The 24,262-nt window shown below is 47.9% G+C and overlaps 1 protein-coding gene across 1 annotated transcript in view; it reads left to right on the top strand.

The window, feature by feature from the left end:
- Positions 1-24,262, top strand: part of RIT1 (Ras like without CAAX 1) — a 651,953-nt gene that overhangs the window by 336,423 nt on the left and 291,268 nt on the right. Inside the window, exon 3 of the mRNA XM_069649919.1 lies at positions 982-1,038. Within this exon, the coding sequence (XP_069506020.1) occupies positions 982-1,038 (57 nt within the window). The remainder of the gene's footprint in view (positions 1-981; positions 1,039-24,262) is intronic.

Here is a 24,262-nt window from a genome sequence, read left to right as displayed (position 1 = left end):
AGGAGTTTCTGGATGTTTGGCACCTTTGCCTCTAAATTGACTCTGTTCCTCCTCTGGTTTCAGCAGCAAGACTGAAGCCATCTGTTACTGTCATTCCTGGGCAATGACCAAGAGCTGTGCCATCTATGGCTGCACTGCGCATCTTAACGACGTGTGGGTTACATGCCATGACATGTTGCAAATATTCAAAATCCCCCAGTTTCAGGTGTGAGCATCCCATCTCAAAGTTGAGTCTGTTCCCCTTACAAGAGAGCTACAGCAATAGATTACTAATGACAAATATTAGTCGAGACCTATTTGTGGTTTCAGTAGAGCCATATTCTAGGCAAAGTCCATTTTACTAATCATCCGATTGTTACTATAAGAGTAGTTTCTGAATTTGTCAGTTTCCTGCTAGAGCTGCACTGCTTTTTCAAGGACCATACTTGCACCTTAGGAATGTGTGCTTATCTTGTTCTTTTAGAGTTGCCTAGAACCCTCAAGCAGAGAGAGTGAGTCTGTTGGACTGTGCTACGTGCATATTTGTATTTATTTAGTTTATATAGCGCTTTACACCAATTATTAGGTAAGTATACTTTCATTCTTTGGTTGAGAAGATGCTCTGAAAGCATATTGTCAAATTCAGGTTTTCCAATTTTATCTTAAAATAGTGCAGCTGTTTTGGTAGGCATATTATAGTGTATTATGCCAGGGCCCATATTGTACCCATCTCCAACTAAAATTCCAAATTAACAATGGGGGTCTGTTGGAGCATTCTAAGAGATGGTGTGGACGTGACTTTGAGTTTTATTAGTCTACTGTGACAGTGTTCTTTGTGGATATGGAAACCAACTGGTCCGCTAAAGTTAAAAGCCCTCTCCTTTTTGACATGTGGTGCCAATGTGCAGTATTAATCTATTTGCTGGTATTGCAATTAATTTCACAAGCTAATTTTTTTTTTTTTGTATTTTTGTTTTTTCCTATCCTTGCTTGCGTTTGCAGCAATGACTATGCAGTTCATCAGTCACCGGTTTCCTGAGGACCACGACCCCACAATTGGTAAGGTGGACAGACCAAGGGTATGCAAGTGGAGCACTACAGGATGCCCGTTTATCATCAAAAGCATTGCTCAGTTTCACAACTTGACATATTGTCCTCAAAATTCATATTGCAAGTTAATTTAAATGTTTAGTTCATTTTAACTGTGGGAAAATACTTATTTGTATTCCCGCCTGTGTTCAGAAGATAACTTTAAGGCAAAATGAAACACTAGAACAGAATTTAGTTTTAAATATCAGAGACACAGGTTTTTTATTTCCTCTGCAGCAGACTCCACATTGCTGTACAATCTACCATGTGACCCACATGGCCTCTCATCGCTGTCTGCTCTCTCCTTCACAAGGCGACTAGTTATACGTTTTACAGTTAGTGTAGTCTTCCAAAGGTTTTAGACCCAGGCTAAATCTGAACTCTGGCAGGGCATCAATTTTAATCTCTCGCAGCTGTTTCTTTCCTATATAACATACTAAGCTTGTTTTGTAAGCACAATTGGGCAGCTGAATCCATACATGGGCATTCTACGTTGCAAGCTCAGGATTTTCTGTCAAAACTGACTTCCAAAGCCTACAATATTTAATACATAGCTCACAAACAGCCCTCGCTATTACCGAATTTAAAAATGCTCTCAAATTGTATAGATCAGACATCTGAGTCCGCGGCAGATAGTGATTTGCCCCAAAGCGCACAATTTAGTCAGAGGGGGAACCTAGCACTAGAATGCTGGTTGTATTGTTTCGCAGACAGCAGTACACCTCCCGCCAATTTAACATGTATTCTAGTCTGCAAGTATAGAACATCTGCATTTTTGTTTGAACGGACTACAGTAACCAAATCATCCTTTAATGGAGAATCACATTGCTAAGTAATATTTAAAAAAAGAGTTCACGGTTTATAAAACTGACATACATTAACAGATTAGATTGAATCACATGTAGCTGTTGTTGAAGTGGTAATACCTGGGATTGGAGGACATATCAATATTTCAGGCAGTGAGAGTTTGAGGCCAGTATTTACAGTTTTACATACTAGTCCATACTAGTCCAGACAGAAGACTGCAGAAGAGGTGCTTTGTGCAGTTAATTTGGAAATGAAGGTGTGAGGGGGAGCGCCTTCCTTTTTAGCAGGTGGAGATGGAGCCTCGTTTTAAATAGTTTCACTGTAGCGATGAGAGTGCAGCAAGTCGGAAAAAAAATGCAAAAGCTGAAGGCAGTGCAAGGGGAGGACTCATAACTTGTGAAGAGATGAGCAGAGAGGTAGAGTATCGTGAGAGGCAATCTGCAAGGTGATAGTGGGGGGGGCAGGGCTCAAAATTAGGTTGGACAAGCAGGAGCTAAAAGCAGCTCCTGGTTATCCAGCATTAACCAGGGACCCAGAGCTACCACTAGGGAACAAGTAGCTAGTACATAGCGTTCCACAATAAGTTCAACATAAGATGGAAACATATCATTTTGTCCATTTATGGCTCCTTGGGTTTTAAATGTCATAAAGATGTGTCTTAATAGATTGTCTCAAACACACAGTTACGTTCACATAGGTCTGTTTGTTCGGCATCGGTTGGCCTGGGGAGCCAAAAGTAGCTCCTGGTCACTGTTGGTGTCAAGCTAACCAGTCTCTTCTAGGCTACAAGCAGGCGCTAAATAGCTCCCAGCTCCCCTAATTTTGAAACCCTGGGGATAAGACCATGTATGGGTTTATAGATGAGTATTTGGAATTTAATTATTGCAGTTTTGCACGGAGCGGGATACAGCTTGGTGACAGTGGGGAAACAACTGGATAGGTTCAAAAGGGTGTGTGCTGCAAAGTTGAACTCTTTGTTGAGGGGAACAAGAGTAGAGTGCTAAGTAAACCAACAAGTACGCTTGCACAGTAGTCTAGTTTGCTGAGCACAGACTAGGCATACAAGGACTTTAGGTGATTGGTGTGTGAGGTGTGGCCATGTTTTTGTTATGTGACTGTGGTGTCCGTGACCGTGATGAACTGGTAGAATTTTAGGTTGCTGTCAAAGTTGACTCTAAAGTTGCAAGCCATGGGAATAGTGTGAGGTCAGAATGGAAAGCAGTGGGAAAGGCGAGAGTGGTTTTGGTGTTGGAGACGGGGAGAAAGAGAGCTCTGTCTTGGAAGAGCTTAGCATGAGGTAGCACAGGGTCATCCAGTGGTGAATGGTGGTAAAACAGTTGGTTATGCGCGAAGGGTGGGGGAGAGAATAATATTGGAGTATCGTCAGTGAAGAGTGATACTTAAAGCCAAAGGAGGAAATTACTTTGTAGAGTGAGGATGCTGTAGATTGGAGAGGAGTAACTGATCCTTGAGGAACACTTATTGCAAGTAGTCTAGGATTAAATGCTAGAGTCCCATAAAATGGAGAAGAGCAGTTGGAGGGATAGGGGAACACCCAGTAGAGTATAGTGTCCTCGAAGACCAGGAGAGAATTTGAAGGAAGGAGGGATGATGATCCACATTGTCAAAAACGGTGTAGTATCAGTGAATTTGGTAAACCTTACAGAGTTGAATTTGATAAAGGCAAGTTCATTGGAGTGAGCAAGTGGGAGGAGAGTGGTTAGAGTGAGATGTTGACTTGTTTGAGGACTATTAATGTATGTTTCTGATGCTAGTTAATCTGCTTAGAATCACATGCTGTGCATATGGTCCGACATCCAGTGGTAACCGTAGAGTATTGCATTTTGTCTTTCGGGGACCGAAAGGGGACATCGGCATAGGTGTGTCTGTAACACTATCCCCATTGTGACGTGTGTAGTACCCAAAATCCCTCACGAGCCGAGGTCCCTCCAGATTGTTTTTTTCCGCCCAGATAACTGGTCGCCCTATAGCAGAGCTCTTACTAGAGACATTTTTTATCTTTACCGAATTGTCGGTTTATTCCCCGTTAAGTCACTTCGCCCAATAAGAACATCTTCGACGAAGACTACGGGGGAATCCTCTACGGTTGTGGATTTCGGCGCCTTATATCCAGCGGACGGATTTTCCACGTGGTCGGGCCCTCTGACCAACCAATACAGTAGGGAGAGTGGGGTCGGGGTGGCCATATTGTTATGTCTTTCCTCCTTTCCCCTCTTTTCCCTGTTGGTCTGGTCATCCTTCCCTTTGGCTAGGGAAAGGACTCCTTTTAGATTCTGCCCTAAGTGTAGGGTTAGATATCCTTGGAAGGACGAACACAGGACGTTTTACGTCTGTCTTCCCCCTAGAGCACGACGAGAAGTGGCGTGCAAACTCCTTCGGCCTAAGACCCTTAAGGCGCGCTGTGTAAAGCGGTGGGCCGCCTACGGTATGTCACGCGTGGAGCCCCCTTCCCCCACCGCCACGCCAGCTGAAAGTGATGGGGGTTCTTCGGATGACCAAACGTCCGTTTCGGATGTTAGACTTTGAGGCGGACGATTCTAGGTCCGCCACACCCATCCCGACCCTTCAAGGCTCGACTCTGGCCTTGCTACAGGGACTACACCCGGCGACAGGGGCGTACAAGCGCATCACACTAAGAACACAACCGCTACACCAATTTCCACGCCTTCGTCGAAAAAGGCGAAAGCGCCAACGGGGCCGCCGAAATCTTCACCGGTTCCCTCGGATCGTTCAGATCCAAAGCTTCCCCGCATCCGCAGCAGCATTTTGCGACTGGGCAATCTAAACAAACTAAGGGGGCTACTCCGAAACCTACATGCGTCGAAGTGTGGGAGCCCGACGCTTCGACTTCTAAGGCCTCAGTAGGCCCGAAAACTCTGTTAGGCCTCTACTCGGAAAACCGACCGCTAGGCCCCCTAGCGCTGCGGACGGTATTACAACTGCCGATAAATCATAGGAGCCTTTGTCTCACGACGATTTGGGACTATTGAAAGTAGCATCGGAAGAATTACGACAGCGGTGGGCCTTACTCCGGTTCCGCCTTAGGTTATGGGACAAGCCGGGGAAAAAGTTTCGGCAGATTGGGTTGCCGATGGGCCTTACGAAGATAGCCAAGAGCCTCTTTCCGACACCCTGAGAGATTCCTTTCGATGCCGCGGTGCGGATAACGTCGCTTCTCCTCACGTAGGCCCGTTTGGGTCCTCTAAATGGACTACAGAAAAATTCGAAGGGTGTATGGATCGGCTGGAGCGGATTATCAGTTCTTCTGATCATCCTCCCCTGAAAAAGGCTCGGGTAGACCCTAACCTCCAAATTCAGGAAGATCAGTCTCATGTTTTCCAACAGGAAGACGTGGTCCACATGAACACATATAGAGACATCTATAATGAAGAAGAAGAAGCTTCTTTTCTCAAATTATGAGGAAGATCAACTGGATACTACGGACAACTGGGGGGAAACCCAGCAGGAAGGCCAAGACCCTTGGACACAGCAAGATCAGGACTCTGATGTTTTGTGCCTAGACTCTCCTCTGTCCACCCCGGCTCGCCAGGCCTCTCCTGTAGATGACCAAATGGCATTCAACTCCATGTTGAAAAATGCAGCTGAATACTTCCAAATGGCCGCACAGGAGGCGGTACCTGAGCAGGATTTTGTGGAGGATGTCATTAAAGAAAAACCTCTGGCAAGTCAATCTATCCCCCTCCTTAACTCTGTTAAGAGACGGGTAGCTCCCTTATTGGTGCCACCTGCTCAAACACGGGCAGTGAACCCGAGAGTCGAAAAATAATTTCGACCTTCTCCTTTCGACCCTCTATACATCAAAGGGGCACGCCATCCCAGATTCACTGGTAGTGACTACCACTCGAAAGAGGGCAGGGGTACCCCTTGCCACGGGACAATCACCACCGGACAAGGAGTCTAAGCGGCTGTATGACCTGGGCAAACGTCAGGTCAGCAGCTGCATACACCATACGGGTTGCTAATAATACTACTCTATTAGCAAGGTATGCTGTTGCCCAATAAAATTTGCTCCAGGAAGACCTCCAAGAGGTTCCCGAACCCGCCAAATCAAAGCTTCTCGCCATTGTTACGGAGGGAAGACTGGTTAACCAGAATGTGGTGAAGAACACCCTGGACACTGCGGAAACTGCAGGCAGGTCTCTTGCTCAAGGGACTCTACTGAAAATACACGCTTGGCTGCATACATCAGGATTTAGACCTGAGACTCAGGCCTCCCTCGGTAATAAACCCATTGAGGAGACTAACCTCTTTGGGAAAGCAGTGGATGAGGCGTTGAAGACAGCCAAGAAGGAGCATGAGACTATAAGGTCTCTGCATCAAATTACAAAGAACCCTCCTCCCAGAGGGGTAATAACTCTCGGCGGTCCTTTCGAGGGCAAGCCCATGCTGGTCAAAACAACTACGGCATGGGTAACTTCAACACAAATCAAACATCTGGAAGCCCCACTTACTACCCCTCAAGGGGTCAGGAAAGCAGCAAAGGTAGAGGCAGAGGCCCCAATCCCAGAGGAGCCACAGCCTCTGGTCAGAAATTACCACCAAGTCCAGTTCCCCTCCCATGTCACCCCGGTCGGGGGGAAATTAACATCTTTCCTCAAAGCATGGGCGGGGATTACTTCCGACTAGTGGGTCTTAAAGATGTTCGCCCACGGTTACTGCGTGGAATTTGCCCGACCTCCACAGTTCAGACCGCCGCGCTCACGGCGCCTTTCAACGGACCGTCTGGAGATCCTGATCCACGAGGTGGAAGCACTGCTAGGAAAGGAAGCCATAGAAGCTGTCCCTATTCTTCAGGTAAACGAGGGTATTCAGTGTACGTACTTGTACCCAAAAAGGATCTCGCCATGCGTCCTGTTCTAGACCTGCGCCCAGCAAACAAGTTTATAAAACACCAGAAATTTCGCATCGTAACACTGCAGGAGGTGATCCCATTGCTGAAACAAGGGTACTTCATGGCAACATTGGACATGAAAGATGCATACTTTCATATTTCAATGCTGCCAGCACACAGGAAATATCTAAGGTTTATGATCCAGGACAGGCATTACCAATTCAAGGCACTCTGCTTCGGCATCGCCTCCGCGCCAAGGGTGTTTACTGGTAAAGTCCTGGCAGTGGCAGCAGCAAACCTGCGCAGACTATCAGTCCCAGTTTACCCTTACCTCGACGACTGGCTCATCACGAGGGACTCATTCGACGCTTGTTTTTCGAACACCCAAAAAACAGTAGATCTCCTCTTCAGCCTGGGTTTCTCAATCAACGAAAAGAAATCCAGTTTAGTCCCCAGCCAAGTAAAACAATTTCCAGGAGCTCTAATTCAGACGGAAGACAGTCTCCTCTTCCCTTCCAACCTGAGGGTTCAGAACATGCTTTCTCAGATCCCTCAATATGTGTCGAGTCGGGAGATGATGGTACGCAAAGCCATGCGTTTGCTAGGGATGATGGCGTCATGCATATACTTGGTTCCCCACGCGCGGCTGCGCATGCGTCGCATGCAAGAGTGGCTCAACAGCCGGTGGTGTCAGGCCAGCGGACAATGGGAAGGTCTGGTAGTTGTCTCACCAGCCCTCATTCTCTCTCTGCAGTGGTGGTCAAGAGAAAACCTCTTGAAGGAGAAAACCTTCACCACCCCTGCAGTGGAACCCACTCTCACGACAGATGCATCTCTCACGGGGTGGAGGGCTCACCTGCTTCAGCAGACAGCACACGTTGTGTGGTCCTCTCAAGTAGCGTCCAACCATATAAACTTACTGGAGCTATTAGCGGTGTTCAAAGCATTGAAGGCCTTTCAGACGTAACTGCAAGGGAAGACGGTGCTGATCCTAACAGACAGCACTACAGCAATGTTTTACCTGAACAAACGGGGGGGGCACTCACTCTCCAGGGCTATCCAAGCTGTCACAAAACATTTGGATATGGGCTCTCAAACACAAGATTGGTCCCAACATGTTCCAGGGGACCTCAATCTTCTGGCAGACGTACTCAGCAGAGATTTTCCTCTGCCAGAAGAATACGAATGGCGACTGCACGAAGACATTGTGTCCAACATCTTCCCAGAATGGGGTTTCCCAGAGATCAACCTGTTTGCTACTCAGGAGAACGCCCAATGCCAAGTCTACGCCTCCAGGTACCCCCAGAACCGATCCAAGGGGAACGGTCTCTGGATAACTTGGTTGGGGAAATTTGTCTATGCTTTCCAGCCCCCCCCGCCCCCCCCGACTCCCCTTCGCAACAAGATAGTGCACAAGATGCACCAGGAACCAGTTACCATGATACTGGTGGCCCCCATGTGGGCCCGCCAACCCTGGTTTGCTCACCTGATGGATAGTTCCTCTCCCCACCAGTCAAGCTGCCCTGCCTGTACAACATGTCTCAGGACAGGGGGGGGGGGGCGACCCTACACCCATGCCCACAAACTCTGAACTTCGCAGCCTGGCTCCTGAGATCATAGAGTTTGGACACCTGCAACTCCCTCAGAGGTGCATGGACATACTCAGGGAAGCGAGAAAACCTAATACACGTTATTGCTATGCCAGCAGACTGGATTGGTCTTGTATTCCCTAAAGGTTCATCTGGCTGCTCTGTCAGCATACACCACGTCACAACAAAAGGTATCGTGGTGGAAAATACTGGTGATTAAAGCCTTTATGGAGGGGGTTAAGAGGATTTGTCCTCCAATTTCTCACCCAGCCCCTGGATGGGATCTAAATGTGGTTTTAACCAGACTCATGGGAGCTCCCTTTGAGCCTATGCATAAAGCAAGTCTGAAAGACCTGACATATAAACCAGCCTTCCTAGTGGCTATCACTTCTATCAGAAGGGTTAGCGAACTACAGGCTCCTCCTGTTCTAGACCCCTTTATTACAGTCCACAAGGATAAGGTAGTTCTGCGCACACATCCCAGGTTTGCGCCTAAATGCATCTCGAAGTTCCATGTGAACCAATCCATTGAACTACCTACCTTTTTCCAGAATCCCACTAGCATGGCCGAAAGAACCCTACACACACTGGATGTGCGCAGGGCAGTCATGTTCTACCTGGGAAAAAACTAAACCACTAAGGAAAACAAACCAATTTTTCGTTTCAGTGGCAGCAGGTAGAGAAGGTGATCCTGTCTCTAAATTGGCTATCTCAAGGTGGATTGTCAAATGCATCACACTGTTACCCTCTTGCTAAGAGAGAACTGCCCTTCAAGCCTAGAGCACATTCTACTCGATGCACTGGGGCATCCATAGCATTCATTGCAAATGTTCCTCTTGAGTCCATTTGCAAAGCGGCAACCTGGAGTTCTGTACACACCTTTACAAAACACTGTTGCCTAGACACTCATTCTAGGTCCGATTCTCAGGTGGACAAGCAGTACTAAGGCATCTTTTCTCTACTATTCCTTCTCACAACCTACCTCCAACTCCGGGTACTGCTCGCTAGTCTATGCACAGAATGTTATTCTAAGCAGATTAACAAGCATCAGGAGAAATGCATTACTTACCGTAATAGCATTTCGAGGGGATTGGGTCCTCCGACGTATTCCATATCTATGACAGTAATCACCACAGCTGTGCTGCTTCGGAAAATCTTTCGGCTTCTGCGTTGATGACGTCGATACGCCGCCCTCGAAGACCTCCTCCAACTGCCGACGTCACTGGATGTTATCAGTAGGACTCACGACGCCCGTAGCCTCAGTTCCGTTTTTTCCGAGAACGTGTTCGCTTCGGAGATCTCGGCGCGCCTCGACTCTTTGGAGTTTCTGTTCTTTATCAGTTCTTCGAACCTGTTCATTTGTGAAGTATATTCTTCGTGAGATGTCTACCTCGTCTTCCACCCCGCGTCTGGGCTTTAAGAAGTGCGGGGACTGTGGTTCCAAGATGTCGGTGACGGACTCGCACAACACCTGCCTCCGGTGCCTCGGGGAGGCCCATGACACGGATGACTGTCGACTGCCAGTCGCTTACGTGCAAAGCCTTGCGGGAGCGCAAGAAGTTGTTGTCAGTAGGTAAGGTGTCCAAGCCACGGAAGTCGAGGTCTGCGGGGCTTTCGAAGGACGATTCGAGGGGCGACTCTCCGCATCGTCGTCGGAAGTCCAGTGGGTCTCGGTCCCGGAGTAGGTCCCGCCACTCCTCTGCCTCTTCGAGGCACTCGCAGCAGCACCGTCATCGGTCCCCTTCCCCGTCCTCATCCGAGGACTCCGCCCGTCGGCGGGTCGCTTATCCCACCAAGCATGCAACGCCAGAGGAATGGGCTTCCTTCGGGGAGAAAATGTTAACGATTCTCGAATCGCAGGTCACTGATCCGTCTGCGCCTCCGAGTGGGGTCGGTCTTAATCGGTCGAGAGACACCGCTCGCACGCCTTCGGGCTCGGGTGGTCGGCACGATTCGCGGGAAAGGTCCCGCTCGGACAAGGGGAATCGTTCTCATCATGCCCGGTCCAGGTCCAGGTCCCGGTCCTTGATGCGCTCAAGACCGTGTGTACCTGTGGTGTCTTCGAGGAAGACGTCGACGCCAGTGGCGCCGAGGTCATCGACACTCTTTCGAGGCCCCGCCTCCGAAGAAGTCGTCGAAGCCATCGCCGCCCAGGCTGTCGAGGGACACGCTCGGGGCTCCGCCCTCGAGGCCTGTGTCGACGCCGTTGATGCTGTCGGCGCCGCGTTCTGCGTCAACCGAGGTTCATTCGACGCCCTCAAAGCCTTTCGAGGCTGTTTCGACGGGGGTAACCCGGGGCTCGGTGGAACCCTCTAGAAAGGCTTTGGCCAAGGTCAAGCATGGCTTTGTTCCACATTCTGTGCCTTCATACCGCCATCTTGAGTTTATTTCAGAGGTGGATGAGGGCTCTGATGATGGCATGGTTCCTGATGAGGACCTACGTCAGTCCCTGCACGACGCTAGTGGGCTGGACACCTCTCCGGAGGTGGAGTTTTGTAGGCCTGAGCCTGGCACTCATGCCGACTCCTCGTACCGGCGCCGAGGAGTCTATGTCTAGGGTCACCGAGTACTTGGAGTGATCTGCTCCCCCAGGGGATTTTCTTTAGGATGACCTTATGGATATCCTCGACCAAGGTCCACCAACTGACCCGGTACTGCCGTTTCATATGGCTCTACAGAGGAGGGTGGCGGCGGCTTGGACTGCTCCGGAGAGTCTCCCGGCAGTGGGCAAGTCTTTGCCGCGAAAATACCGCCCAGCCAGTAGCGACCCCTGCTACTTGACAAAGCTCCCCACTCCGGAGAGTTTGGTGGTGCAGGCGGCTACGGCCCTGGCAAAGCAGACGTCGTATCCTAACATCCCTCCTGATAGGGATGACACGCGTTTTGACTGGGCGAAGAAAGTGTTTTCTTCAGGGGGTATGGCGCTTCAGACGGCCAACTCTGTATGTGCCTGGTCACATTTCACGCACATTCTGTAGAACTGTTTCCTTTGCGGCTGAACATATTCCTGAAGGGGATGAATGGGATGGTTTCCTTGCCATGGTTCAGGATGGCAAGGATGACATTTGTGAGGCCGTTCAGTCGGGTTTGGACATGGCAGATTGCATCAGCCGGTCCATGGCGGCGAGCACCGTAATACGCAGGTTTGCGTGGTTGCGTAAGTGGGAGTTTGCGCCTGATGTGCAGGCCCGGCTCCTCAACATGCCCTTTGACGGGGGGAACATCTTTTTGGCAGCAAGGCTGACGAGAGCCTTGAGAGGTTGCAGACCTCCAAAGCTGCAGCGAAGTTGTTGGGTGCTGCAGTTCGCCAACCTCCGCCTTTTCGTCCTAGCGGACAGCAATGGAGGGGAGATTCCTTTCGTTATTACTCATCCTTTGGTAAAGTGAGAGGAGCTGCCAGTCAAAGGGGCCACCGTAGGAGTGCCACAGGTACTCGAGGTACCAAGGCCGCTCGGGCTGTTGCCTCTTTGTCCTCAGGCAATGCCGCAGCCGCTTCAGCTCAGTCATGAGGCCATGTCCCATGGTTCGCCCGTTGTGGGAAGGCCGGCGCAGCATCTTGTAGAGTGGCGTGCCATTACTTCAGATGTGTGGGTTCTGGAGATCATAGCCCACGGCTACTGTCTTCCTTTCCGGCAGAGGCCTCACGACAATCCACCAGGGAATCTCTTTGAAGAGTCCGGATCCGCTCCTTGCGCAGGAAATTCAATCCCTGCTGGAGAAAGGCGCCATAGAACTGGTGCCTGTAGCGGAGAGGAAAAAGGAATGGTATTCCCCTTATTTTTTGATTTCCAAGAACGATGGGGGATTGAGACCCATCATGGACTTGCGCGGTTTGAACAAACTCCTCAGGAAGGACAAGTTCAAGATGGTTCCTCTCTCAAGTCCTCCAGGCCCTTCAACTTCAGGACTGGTTGGTGTCCCTCGACCTCAAGGACGCTTATTTTCATGTGCCGATCCATCCAAAGCACAAGTACCTGAGGTTTGCGGTTGGCGACTCGCACTTTCAGTTTCGGGTCCTGCCGTTCGGATTGACCTCCGCCCCGAGGGTCTTCACCAAGCTCATGGTAGTGGTGGCAGCGCACCGCAGGAAAGGGGGGATTCACATCTACCCCTACCTGGACGATTGGTTGATCAGGACACGCTCTCCCGAGCAAGTCCTGGATCATCTGTCAGTCACCTGCCACTCCCTCCACAAGCTGGGCTTCTCCCTCAACTTAAAGAAGTCCCAGTTGGAGCGCGGATGAGTGTGGAGAGCGCGGATGAGTGTGGAGAGCGCGGATGAGTGTGGAGAGCGCGGATGAGTGTGGAGAGCGCGGATGAGTGTGGAGAGCGCGGATGAGTGTGGAGAGCGCGGATGAGTGGGCGGAAAAGGTGAGTCTGTGGTGCGGATGAGTGGGCGGAAAAGGTGAGTCTGTGGTGCGGATGTGTGTATGGAGCAGATGAGTGTCTGGTGCGGGTGAATATGTGGAGCGTACGAGCGTATGAAGTGGATGAATGTGTGGTACGGATGAGTGTGTGGAACAGAGGAATGTGTGGAGGGGACAAATACATAGAGCGAATGAGTGTAAGGGACGGATGGACACGCAGAGCAGACGAATAATATTGTCAAGCGGACGAGTAGTAGGCTGTGCCGATGAGTGTTGCGGACTGGACGAGTGTGTAGACTAGTCGAGTGTGCAGACTGGACGAGTGCATAGACCAAACGAGTATATAGACTGGACGAGGACGTGGACTGGACGAGGGCGTGGACTGGACGAGGGCGTGGAGCGGACAAATGTGCGAAGCGGACGAGTGTATGGGGAGCGGACGAATTTGTACAACGGATGAGTATGTATGGAACAAATGAGTGTATATGGAGCAGAAGAATATATGTGCTGATGATGAGTCTGTGGAGCGGATAAATGTACGAAGCAGATGAGTGTGTGGAGCGGATGAACGCATGGGGCGGATTGATTTGTAGAGCAGATGAGTATGCTGAACGGAGCATATGGAACACATGAGAGCATGCGTGAAGCACACTGGAGAATAAAGGATAGGCTTGAGCACGCAAAGTGAACCAGAGTACGTGAATATGTCGAGCAGACATGAATGTGTAGGACAATCTTGAACGCCTGAAACAAACAAATATGCATAGAACGGACCTGTCCGCAGGAATTGCGTGACGTCCATAACAGACTTTGGAATACAGGGAACACCTGAAGCAACATACACCATACCACACCCCACGCTTACTCTCCCCTTTACACCACCACTCAACTAGAACACAGATATACTATGACACCATTCGGTATAACTGTTCTCATATCAACATCTACCGCTCACTCCCCATCACTCTAAGTAAACATTGCTGGTTTCACACCCCCCAGCCAGGCGTTCTCCTCAGGCCTAACGCAGCCACACCCGTCCTGGATAAAGCCGGCCAGAGCGAACACATACTCCTGATCTCCCAACCACCACACCTACCGCTAAGAAGCAGCTACCACTTGAATTCCGCACCAGCTGCACACATACCTGGTGCGCACACGCACTTTTTGTACTCTCTCTGCTCTCTCTACTGACCTGAACTTCAGTTCCCAAGGGCGTTCGACCTACCAGCGCCTTCAGACCATACCAATGGTATATAAGGCGCTATATAAATGCAAAATAACATAACATAACATTTGACACCAACTCAGAGGCTCCAGTACATCGGAGCAGTGCTCGACACGTCCCTGGGGCAGTGTTTTCCTCCTCAGGTGAGGGCTCTTCACATTCAGCAGATGGTGCACAAGTTTCAAGGCGACCGATGACGGTGCTTCTGGGAGTGCCTCAGCTTGCTCTCCCAGCATTCGAGTTCTTGAGATTGCTCGGCCTCATGGCATCCTGCATTCTTCTGGTGCCAGAGGCCAGGTTGTGGATGAGATCTTTGCAATGAGCACTCAAGCTCCTGTGGTCTCAGTCCTCTGGCAGGATGTCGGACACTGTTCAGTTGCCGTCCTCGGTCGCCCAGGACCTTTTTTTGTGGGCCGTCGAAGACAATCTGATGAAGGGGGCTCCATTTTGGCTACCCTGGCCGGAGGTGACGATCGTGACGGACGCATCCCTCACGGGATGGGGAGCTCATGCCAACGGGCTGACAGTCAGCGGTCGTTGGTCTCCGTCGGAGTCCAGACTCCATATCAATCTGCTGGAGCTGAGGGCCGTCGGGCTAGCCCTGAAGGCTTTTCTGCTGACTGTGCGAGGGAAGAATGTCCCGATCCTGACGGACAATACAGTGGCCATGCACTACCTCAACAAATAGGGGTGGGGGGACAGGGTCACTTCCTCTGTGCAGGGAGGGGATGCAGCTCTGGTTCTGGGCAATCAAGCATGAAGTTTCGATCTCGGCAGTACATTTGGCCGGAGACGAAAACGAGACGGCGGACGCTCTGAGCAGGCAGAGCGCGATCTCTCACGAGTGGGAGTTGGCTCAGGAGATTCTCCTGGAGATCTTCACCCTTTGGGGGACCCCTCAAGTGGATCTCTTCGCCTCCAGTGTGAACCGGAAGAGCGAAAGGTTCTGCTTGCGGGAATTTCCTCCAAGAGGAGCCTTGGGAGACGCGTTCGTGGTGGAGTGGTCTTTCCCACTGCTGTACGCGTTCCCTCCAGTCCCGTCATCCCGCAAGTGCTGCGGAGGTTACAGAGGTTCGGTTCCCGGATGATCCTCATTGCTCCGGCGTGGGCCCGGAGGACGTGGTACCCGGACCTTCTGTCCATCTGCCCTCCACGTCGTCTTCCCTACCGAGACGATCCGCTCTCACGGGAGGGGGGGGTCAGGTTCTCCATCCAGAGGTCAGATCCCTTAACCTTCACGCTTGGTTTCTGAAAGGTTGAGGTATAAGGATTGGGAACTCCCTGAAGACGTGATGGAGGTGTTGCATTCGGCCAGAAGGCCCGCAACGAAGTCCCTGTACCGTTGCCGTTGGCTTAAGTTCTGCGACTAGAGCAGGATTAAGAATGTTGATCCTTTTGCATGCGACATTCCCATGGTTCTGTCTTTTTTGCTTTCTTTGGCCCACAGGGGCTTGCAAGTGGGTACCGTTAAAGGTTACCTGGCGGCGCTGTCCATATTTAAGCGCTCGTCTGAAGAGAGTTCCTATTTTAAAATTCCTTTGATTTCTCCGTTTCTGAAAGGGCTCACTAATGTGTTACCTCTGTCACCTTTCCTGGTACCCGGTTGGGATTTGAACCTTGTTCTCAAGTTTCTGATGGGTGCTCCGTTTGAGCCTTTACATTCATGCCCTTTGAGACTGTTAAGCCACCCTTCACTGTATTTCATAAGGACAGGGTTGTCCTTAGAGTTCGTCCTTCTTTTTTTCCGAAGGTGGTGTCGGAATTTCATTTAGGCCAGAAAGTTGTTCTTCCGGCGTTTTATCCTCCTCCACATCCTGGTAAGGAAGAGGAGAGGCTCCATAGGCTCGATCCTAGGAGAGCTTTAAGCTTTTATATTTCACGCTTGTCCCGGGTCAGAGTGGACGATCAACTCTTCGTTGGTTACGCTGGAATGCGTTTGGGACAAGCTGTGACGAAACAGACTTTGTCTCGCTGGATTATTCTGGCTATTTCTGAGTGTTACCGCTTGGCGGGTAAGGACCCACCGGTCGGCTTACGGGCCCATTCTACCAAGGGTATGGCTGCCTCTACTGCCCTACAGAGGGGTGTTCCTAGTCGTAACATCTGTGATGCAGCCACCTGGGCTTGGGTCCATACTTTTGTACGTCACTATTCCCTTGATTCCATCTGTGGGCACGATCTGGCCTTTGGCAAGGCGGTCCTTTACTCCGCAATTTGATTGGGCATTCTAAATTTCTGTATTCTAAATTCTTTTCCCACCTCCTTGCATTGGTACTGCTTTGGGAGTCTGTCATAGATCTGGAATAAGTCGGAGGACCCAATCCCCTCAAAGAACAAGTTACTCTCTTACCTGGTAACTTTCTTTCGATGGGAGGGTCCGACGTAGTCCATATCGCTCCCTCCCTCCCTGCCTTCCCCACTACAGAATTTCTTATGCGATTGCAGCTTACGTTTCCGCAAGGCTTTGTGTGGTCAGACTGGCAGAAGACTGTTGCCACACGTTCTGGGGAAAAAACTACAACTGAGGCTACGGGCGTCGTGCGTCCTACTTATAACATCCAGTGACGTCGACCGTTGGAGAAGGTCCACGAGGGCGGCGTATCGACTTCATCAACGCAAGACACAGACGTCGAAAGATTTTCCAAAGCAGCACAACTCTGGTGATTACTGTCATAGATATGGAATACGTCGTCGGACCATCCCATCGAAAGAACGTTACCAGGTAAGAGAGTAACTTGTTCTTCTGATGATTGTATCTGCTTAGATTCACATGCGCCCTCCCTACCTCCCCGCTCGGGGTGGAAGGAACATAGATGTCCTACTACTTTCTCTCTTTACGTACTCACTCACTATAGCCTTGGGCTCCCTCATGGCAGAAAAAATACAATCGGAGGGACCTCAGCGCGTGAGGGATTTTGGGTACTACACACGTCACGATAGGCATAGTGTTAGACACGCCTATGCCAACGTCCCCTTTCGGTCCCCGAAAGACCAGATGCAATACTCCGCGGTTACCACTGAATGTCGGACCATATGCACAGCATGTGAATCTAAGCAGATACAATCATCAGAAATGCTATTATTACGGTAAGTAATGCATGTCTTACTGAGAGATCAGGGAGGGGGATGCCAGTGTTATGAGCTAGTTGAGTGAATGAGAGTGGCCAGAGGCGGTTGGGCCAATTGTTGAACAGAGGAAACCAAGGAGCATAATGGGCCTGTGCGTTTGAGGCTTGGGTTGGCAAGTAATATATGTTGAGTAGGGATTTGTCCGTGTCGGTTTGGTGCTGCTGGACCTTTGTCCTATTGGAGATGTTGAAGTCGCCTATTAATAAGGGAGAGACATCATCTGTGAGTGTTTTAGTAAGCTGTTAAGATCAGAGAAAAAAGTTGAAGGCCGGGTCATCTTATAGAAAGCCAAGGTTTACAGGAATCGTATATGGTCTGTAACCTTTGGCTCTTAAAATGTTTTTCAAAATCCAGGCGTCGTAAAGAGGTAGTGCTCTAGTTGATACCGCCAATAGCTATTGAGAAGAGAGATGGTTGCAAAATGGATCTGCTGCGTCAGTACACTTCCACTGGGGCCCCCTAGAAGGTACCAGGACACATGAATTATAGATTACAAAATGAAGGTAAGTCCAACGCGCTGATCCTGAGTATTTTGAATTGGCAATAGTCAAAATTCTATTGACTAATTCATCTATAAAAGAATTGCTGCTTTAACATCAGTTCTTTTGCCAGAAGTTTTGACCCTCTGGGTCGTTATCAAGGCGTATATCCGCATGCGGTCATATATATGTAGGAAAAGTAGTTGTTGATGCACAGATATAAGGCCACCCTAATGTTAGGTAATATATGATGCGGGCAAAAATGTATGTAGCAAATGTATCCAAAGAATTAAGGTCCAAATCCTATGTAAGAACGTAAAGGAGCCCAATCCCCATCTCATCTGTAGGGTCGGCGCCAAATTTGTCTCACTCCCACCAGTCCTCTTATTGACTATGCTGGCTGGGGTTGATGAGGTGTAGTCCAAAACATCTGAAGGGTAAAAGTTTGGATGATCAATGGGATTGTGTAGAGTAGTTAAGATAGTGTGGTTCTAGTAGAATCGCATGAACCTTTTGAGAAGTCTGTAGCTATTGAAGATAGTTTTATCACTTTGTATGCACAAGTCTATTTGAATGGAAGAGCTGATCTTTTATTTTCCTGCAATTTAAACGGTGCCATTCCTTCCAGAAAATAGTTTTTCAATTGATTTGGGTTTTGTTGGCTAATGAATCTAAATGCTTAGATCGTTTTTTATTTTCTTGCAAAATATTTTGAGTGTTGTGTGAACAGGGTAGATCCAAGGGAAGCAACAAATATCTTGCATTTTCACAGTACAATGAAGTTTCCAGTATTTCATTAATAGTGTTCACTGCTCCTCCCAACATGGGATTTTGGCATTGGGGATCATTAGCCAGTGACATGACTGTCCATTGTCCCGTCAGCAACGTAAGCCCCAACTCTAATTTTATTGCTTCTATCGGCACACATTTCAGCAAGCACAATATTCCTCTCCAAATGTTGCCTTCTAATGTTTTGAGCCAGGTCATATTGCAGTCATACACAGCCTCTAGCCCGTACATAATTGCAAGTACAATACTTTGTTTGCATAAAAGTATCACTCCAGACAGGCTACAACCTGCAGTTTGGCATTTCCTCCCTGATTGCATGACCAAACCCAGGTATTTATGTGGTAACCAGCTCAACCTGGCCCCCACCAGTATAGTCTGTTCAGCACCCGTCCAGTCTTGCCCAAGCACATAAGCTTGGACTTTTCAAAACGTATGAAATTAAATGAAATGATATTTTATTTACATTGCGCTCATACACAAGTGTTTTAGAGCACGACCATACAAAGGGAGGGAACAAGGGAGAACAAAAACAATGATCTTACTAGGCCCAGTGACACTGAGAACGTGTAAGTGCATGGAAAAGGGGGGAAAGTGCATGGAAGTGGGGGAGAAGTGGAAAGTGCAGAAACGGAGGAGAGAACGGAATAAATAAGTTAAAATAAATAAAGGCAATAAGCAGTGGTAGTGCAGCCAGCAAGCGCTAGATTAGTCAGATAGGGAATATCTGATGAGTACAGACGAAAAGTGGGAGGGGGGCTGTATGGGTACAGAAGTGCAAGGTGTGGCAAGGATGCAGTGCAGGAGGGGTGAGCAGGTATCTGGGCCTGAATGACAGAGGGTGGCGAGGTGCACGGTGCCGAGAGAGAAAACAGATCAGCAGGGGAGAAGAGAGGAAAAGGCGGAAGCAAAGAGGAAAGTCTTGAGGTTCTTCCGAAATCAGAGATGGTTCTCCTCCAGTTTCAAGGTGGCCGGAAGGCTGTTCCAAAGGGAGGCCCCAGCCAAAGACGTAGATCTACCCCCAGCTTGTTTCTTTGAAAAATGACTGACCCTAAGGGAGTTAGAAGTAGAGGAGCGAAGGGCTCGAGAGGGGAGGTATTTACGGAGGGATAGTTGAAGGTATTTTGGACCCAGGCCCCAGAAAGCCTTGTGGACAATGCAGAGGGTTTTAAATGTAATCCTTGCATCCACTGGGAGCCAGTGAAGGGATTTCAGAGCTGGAGAGATATGATCCTAGGGCTTGAGGCCAAGGACCAGTCTTGCAGCCCTGTTCTGGATTAGTTGTAAAGGGTGAGTGGAGGCAGGTAAATTTAGAAAGAGGTTGTGACAGTAGTCCAACCTAGAGAGAACCAGGGCTTGGGAGATGATGCGCTTCGGGGTGAGGGGGGGTGGAGGAGCGGAAAGGCAGAGTACTTCTAAGGAGGTGCAGTAAAAGGTTTTACTTTTTTGAGATGTCAGAGATGTTTGCGAGAAGGAAATTGTGGAGTCAAAGGTAGGGGTAGGAGGAGGGCCAACGCAGGCCGGCCAGAGTGAGGGGAAAGGATGGTGAAGGTGTATGTGAAGCCTATTCTTTCTAGCATTATCGGTCATGACGTCTATTGCCCTACTTAATCCCACCATAATATAATTATAATATAATCCAGCAGACGCCTGCATATGACAGCCAGTTTACGTGCATACTGCCTGTTTTAGGCGGAACGCATCTGGTTTCTACAAGTCGCTCCGGTAAATCGGCAAAGGTACAGGTTAAACAACAAGACCGCCAGCAGGCATCCCTGTTTCAAACCAGTGGCCGTGGGTATCTGGACGGGGCAATCTCCCATGCTGCTCAACCTGACCTGTAGTCTTCTCATGAAATTGCTTTAATATTTTTAATAGATCATCCTGTATACCACCTAATCCCAGCTTCTTCCACAGGATTTGTCCGTCAACCGTGTCAAAAGCTGCCGTCTTAAAGTCCTATGTAGAACATGTATAATGGAGGCTCATTTTTTTTCTTCTGTCTTTATTAATGTATTCAATAAACATATATAACTGAATTGTAGCCCACTCTGAACGGCATTTTATTTGAAACCGGGCTAGTAGGCCTTTATTTGACACCCATTGCTTCAATTTGATTAGTAGTATTGAAGCAAATATTTCACCTCCAACATCTAACATCGAAAGTAGTCTATAGTTTGCCGGTTCCAAACGTGCATTCTTTTTATAGATCAGAATAAGTATGGCTTTTCTCCATGAGTCTGGGATACTGCCTTCTCTGCAGTCTTTACTGAATAGCGTACTCCATATATTTGTCCACATCTCTGGATTGTTGCAAAGTACCGCATTCACTAGTCCGTCAGTGGCCCTAGATTATTTTTAAATTCTTCATTTATAAATGTTCCCTTTATCAACATCCACCCCAAAATAAGAATCCCATTCATCAAGGGGTTGTCGAGGGTTCCTCCTTATGACCACCATAGGTTTCAGTTATATACTTGGTCCACACCTTTACATTAATGGGGTATGTAACTAAGACAGAATTATATAAGTGGGGTATTCAGGGATCTGCTTCCTGCAACAGTATTATGCCGTTAAGCATTTGTAGCTCATGAACCAAGTCGCATTGTAGAGTTTCATAGACGTTTTCCCCATCTTCCAACCAAATCAACAAACCATACGACACTCTCTCAGATGTGCGCCACATGTTCATTTAGTGTTATTCATCATGCCTATAGGTTAACACGCGTTTTGACCTTGGGGCCTTTCTCAAAACTGAACATGTGCTATCAAATCATAATCCTGTTTACAACACCATAACATTCCCATATCCCAGACAGAGTAAGGGGTTGGAGTAGGGTAGGATTCAAAAGGTATTAAAAATGTCTGTAGAGCGGAATAGCCTACTTACAGTGTACATATTCCTATCAAGTATTTTTGTGTCTGTGTACTCGGGGTTCACTTCCTTTTACTGTCCTTTTATTTGCATATTGTGCATCTTTCTAGGGCAAAGATTTCCATTCAGCATTCCTGTTACATTCCCAGGGGTCAGACATCGGTCCATAATTAGCGATTGTTCCCTCTCTTGGATAGTGTCTTCTATTTTAGGTCCATCCTCGTTTGCATCAACATCATTTTGGGAACTAAGCACCCAACTCGTGAGTACACCCTCCTTGTTATTATGTCTATTTTGCCGCCTTTTTCTTTGCTTTTTTTGTAATCTAAAGGTTGATTTTACTGCCTCACCTGTCACGTCTTTTATCTTGTAGAGGTAATTTTTATTGCTACCTTTTTTTGAATTCATGGCGTTTATTCTTTTGAACTGCTGCTTTTCCTTCCATATCAAATAGGTGCCATTATCATTGTGTTCGTTATGATTGCTCTTCAGCACATCCTCTCCCCCTTTTTCCTTTCCCATATCATCTTGTGCATTAGGTGGACTTGAGGAGGGATGACATACTACTGACGCGTCTCATCTCATTGAGTATCCAGTGATTTTAGCGAAAACTTTTTGGTAGAGGCATTTTTTGCCGAAACAATATTACCTAAAAAATACAGAAGTCCTTCTGTATTTATTTTGGTAAAATTATTTCAGTAACAAATGCCTCTACTAAAATGTTTTAGTAAAATCACATAGAACCATTCATTAATCATTTATCCTCGCTTGACTTTCTTCAATGATGGGTATCTTTTGGTCCACCATGTAGTTTTTCAATCCTTAATTCCTTCATGACACCTTGAATACGCATGTCTTCATAGACCTTGTTGCAGGGTTTTAATAATATTTTGACTGTGAACTGCAAGGTGGTTATACTCTCATTGTTTCCACCATCAATACTGCTCCCTGATCTGTCAGCAAAAAGGTCTGGGGTATTAGACTGGCAGTTGCTAGGAGGTACTGTTATGAGCACGGGTTCAGCTTCCTACAATTTCTCACTAGACATGCCGGTTTCAGAGATCATATTTATTTTCAATCTCGGTTTGCAACCAATAACATAGATTCAGAAGCAAATGGTTATTGTCCATTGTTGTGGACCTAGATCTGTTGGAGACCATTTAAAATGCCACCTGATGTGACTTATTTTCCACGGCTGTTTGGACTCCAACCCAATGTTATCAGTGATTTTTCCAGGCACATTAGGCTCTAGTTGTTGAGTATCATTGTTAGCCTCCTTATGAGCCCCCCCACCCTCCCAAGCTATCTTTATCTTGCTCCTTCTCTTCTTTCCTATCATGGAGGCTAGAATTACCTTTCTTTGGCTGTGGCCGAGACATCATTTTTTAATAGAAAGTGTTAATCGTCTATTAACAATCGGAGTGCACTTGCTTCTCGCGTCTGGGTTATTTAGCTGTAGCCCAGACTGTCTCCCCTAGTCACCGAGCCGCAGACTGCAAATACTTACTGCCGTGCCCGCACTTCACGCAGCTCTGGTGTTCTTGTAGGAAACTGGTGCAGATTTGGATTACTGATTTCCCAGACCAAAGTAATCGGTACAGTAAGCAGTCTCGAAAGAAAACCACATCCAACTGCCAGTCTTCAAACACTTAGGGTCACACTTGCTGTCATGCCACTTGGTATTTATAGCGTTGCTTTTTACCGAGATGCTAAAACTTATAGTAGAGCATCTTACAAGGTCAGTTTTTAGTTCCTCTATCCCTCCTGTAAACGTCGGAGGATTTGTCTGGATTTCAGGTTATGATAAGGCGAACGTTTAGTCACATTTGCTTGCAAGACCAATCGACACCATACTAGCCATTAACCCATTCCCAACCAACTAACCTGCCCCACCTCTAAAAGGGCTCCTTTTATTTATTTTCAGTTGCTCGGCAAACTCCCCTTAGAGAAATGCTAAGTGGTCCTTATGGCATGCTATTTCCACCTTCGACTCACACAAAGGTTTTCATTGTCTTGAGGGACTCGTCCACCCTCAATGTCCATGTCCGTTAGATGGCACGTGGTTGAGTTATTCTAGGTAAAACTGGTGGTGTACACTTGTCACGGTGTAGGGCCTCCATTCCCTGATGTGTTTCTGTGCTGAGATGCCCCAGTCACGCCCCAGCCCGATGCAGGCCAAATCAATTACTACTCATCAATTTGGGCACACATCGCTCCAGTCCCAACCCCTCATTTCATAGTTGTCCACTTCCCCTAACAGTACATTTATTTTCAGGTTTTCGTTTGACTGAGGCTGCACATGTTCATATTCCCAAGGTCGAAGGGCACGTTGGTGCACTGGTTCCTGGTGATCGTGATGCACAGTAACTTAATCTCTCTATTTTAACAGCCAGCATGCAAACTCCTGCCTGTTAATATTTACAAATCGGCATTATTCCTTATTTACACCAGTTGATCTTGGTTGGTGGTGGCATAAACCTTCCATTTCTCTTTTATGATCTAAAGGAAACTGCTGGTGGTTGCAATGTTGAGAACTGAGTACATCTTATTTTGTTACTTTATTTAACCTGACTGATTCAGATTACAGTTTGGTTATACTGGCTGACCTACCCCCCCCGTAAAAAGCTTTTAAGGATCTGAAAAAGTATTTTCGCAAAGTTAATGTACATCAAGGTTTGTAAACTGCATTGTGATTAGACATTATTAAAAGCATTTTTTTCATCAATAACTAACAGTAGGTGGTGTGTTCCTCCTGCAAATAGGTGTAGTTAATTATGTTCAGAGCCTGTTGTACTATGAAACCGGTTTATTCCTTCTGTAAGATCTCGGATGCTAACTGATCTGCCCAGATTTTGTATCAGAATTAAACTGTATGTGTTTGTGGTTGCCACAGATTTGCTGGTCCCTGTCGGGCTTAGTATTCTGTTTGGCGATTTTATTGCCTTTCAGGGGTGAATCTTATTCTTAGGGGAGATTCTTCAGTCATTTTTGCACAGTGCCTATTTAGGTAGGTTTTCTTTTATTGCAGCAATTACTTTTCCTAATTTCCTCTTTTTCGAGGGAT

This window comes from Ambystoma mexicanum, chromosome 1p (genome assembly GCF_040938575.1).
Source record: "Ambystoma mexicanum isolate Mex_15411 chromosome 1p, UKY_AmexF1_1, whole genome shotgun sequence".
Lineage (NCBI taxonomy): Eukaryota > Metazoa > Chordata > Amphibia > Caudata > Ambystomatidae > Ambystoma > Ambystoma mexicanum.
This window is presented reverse-complemented; position numbering and strand designations above follow the sequence as displayed.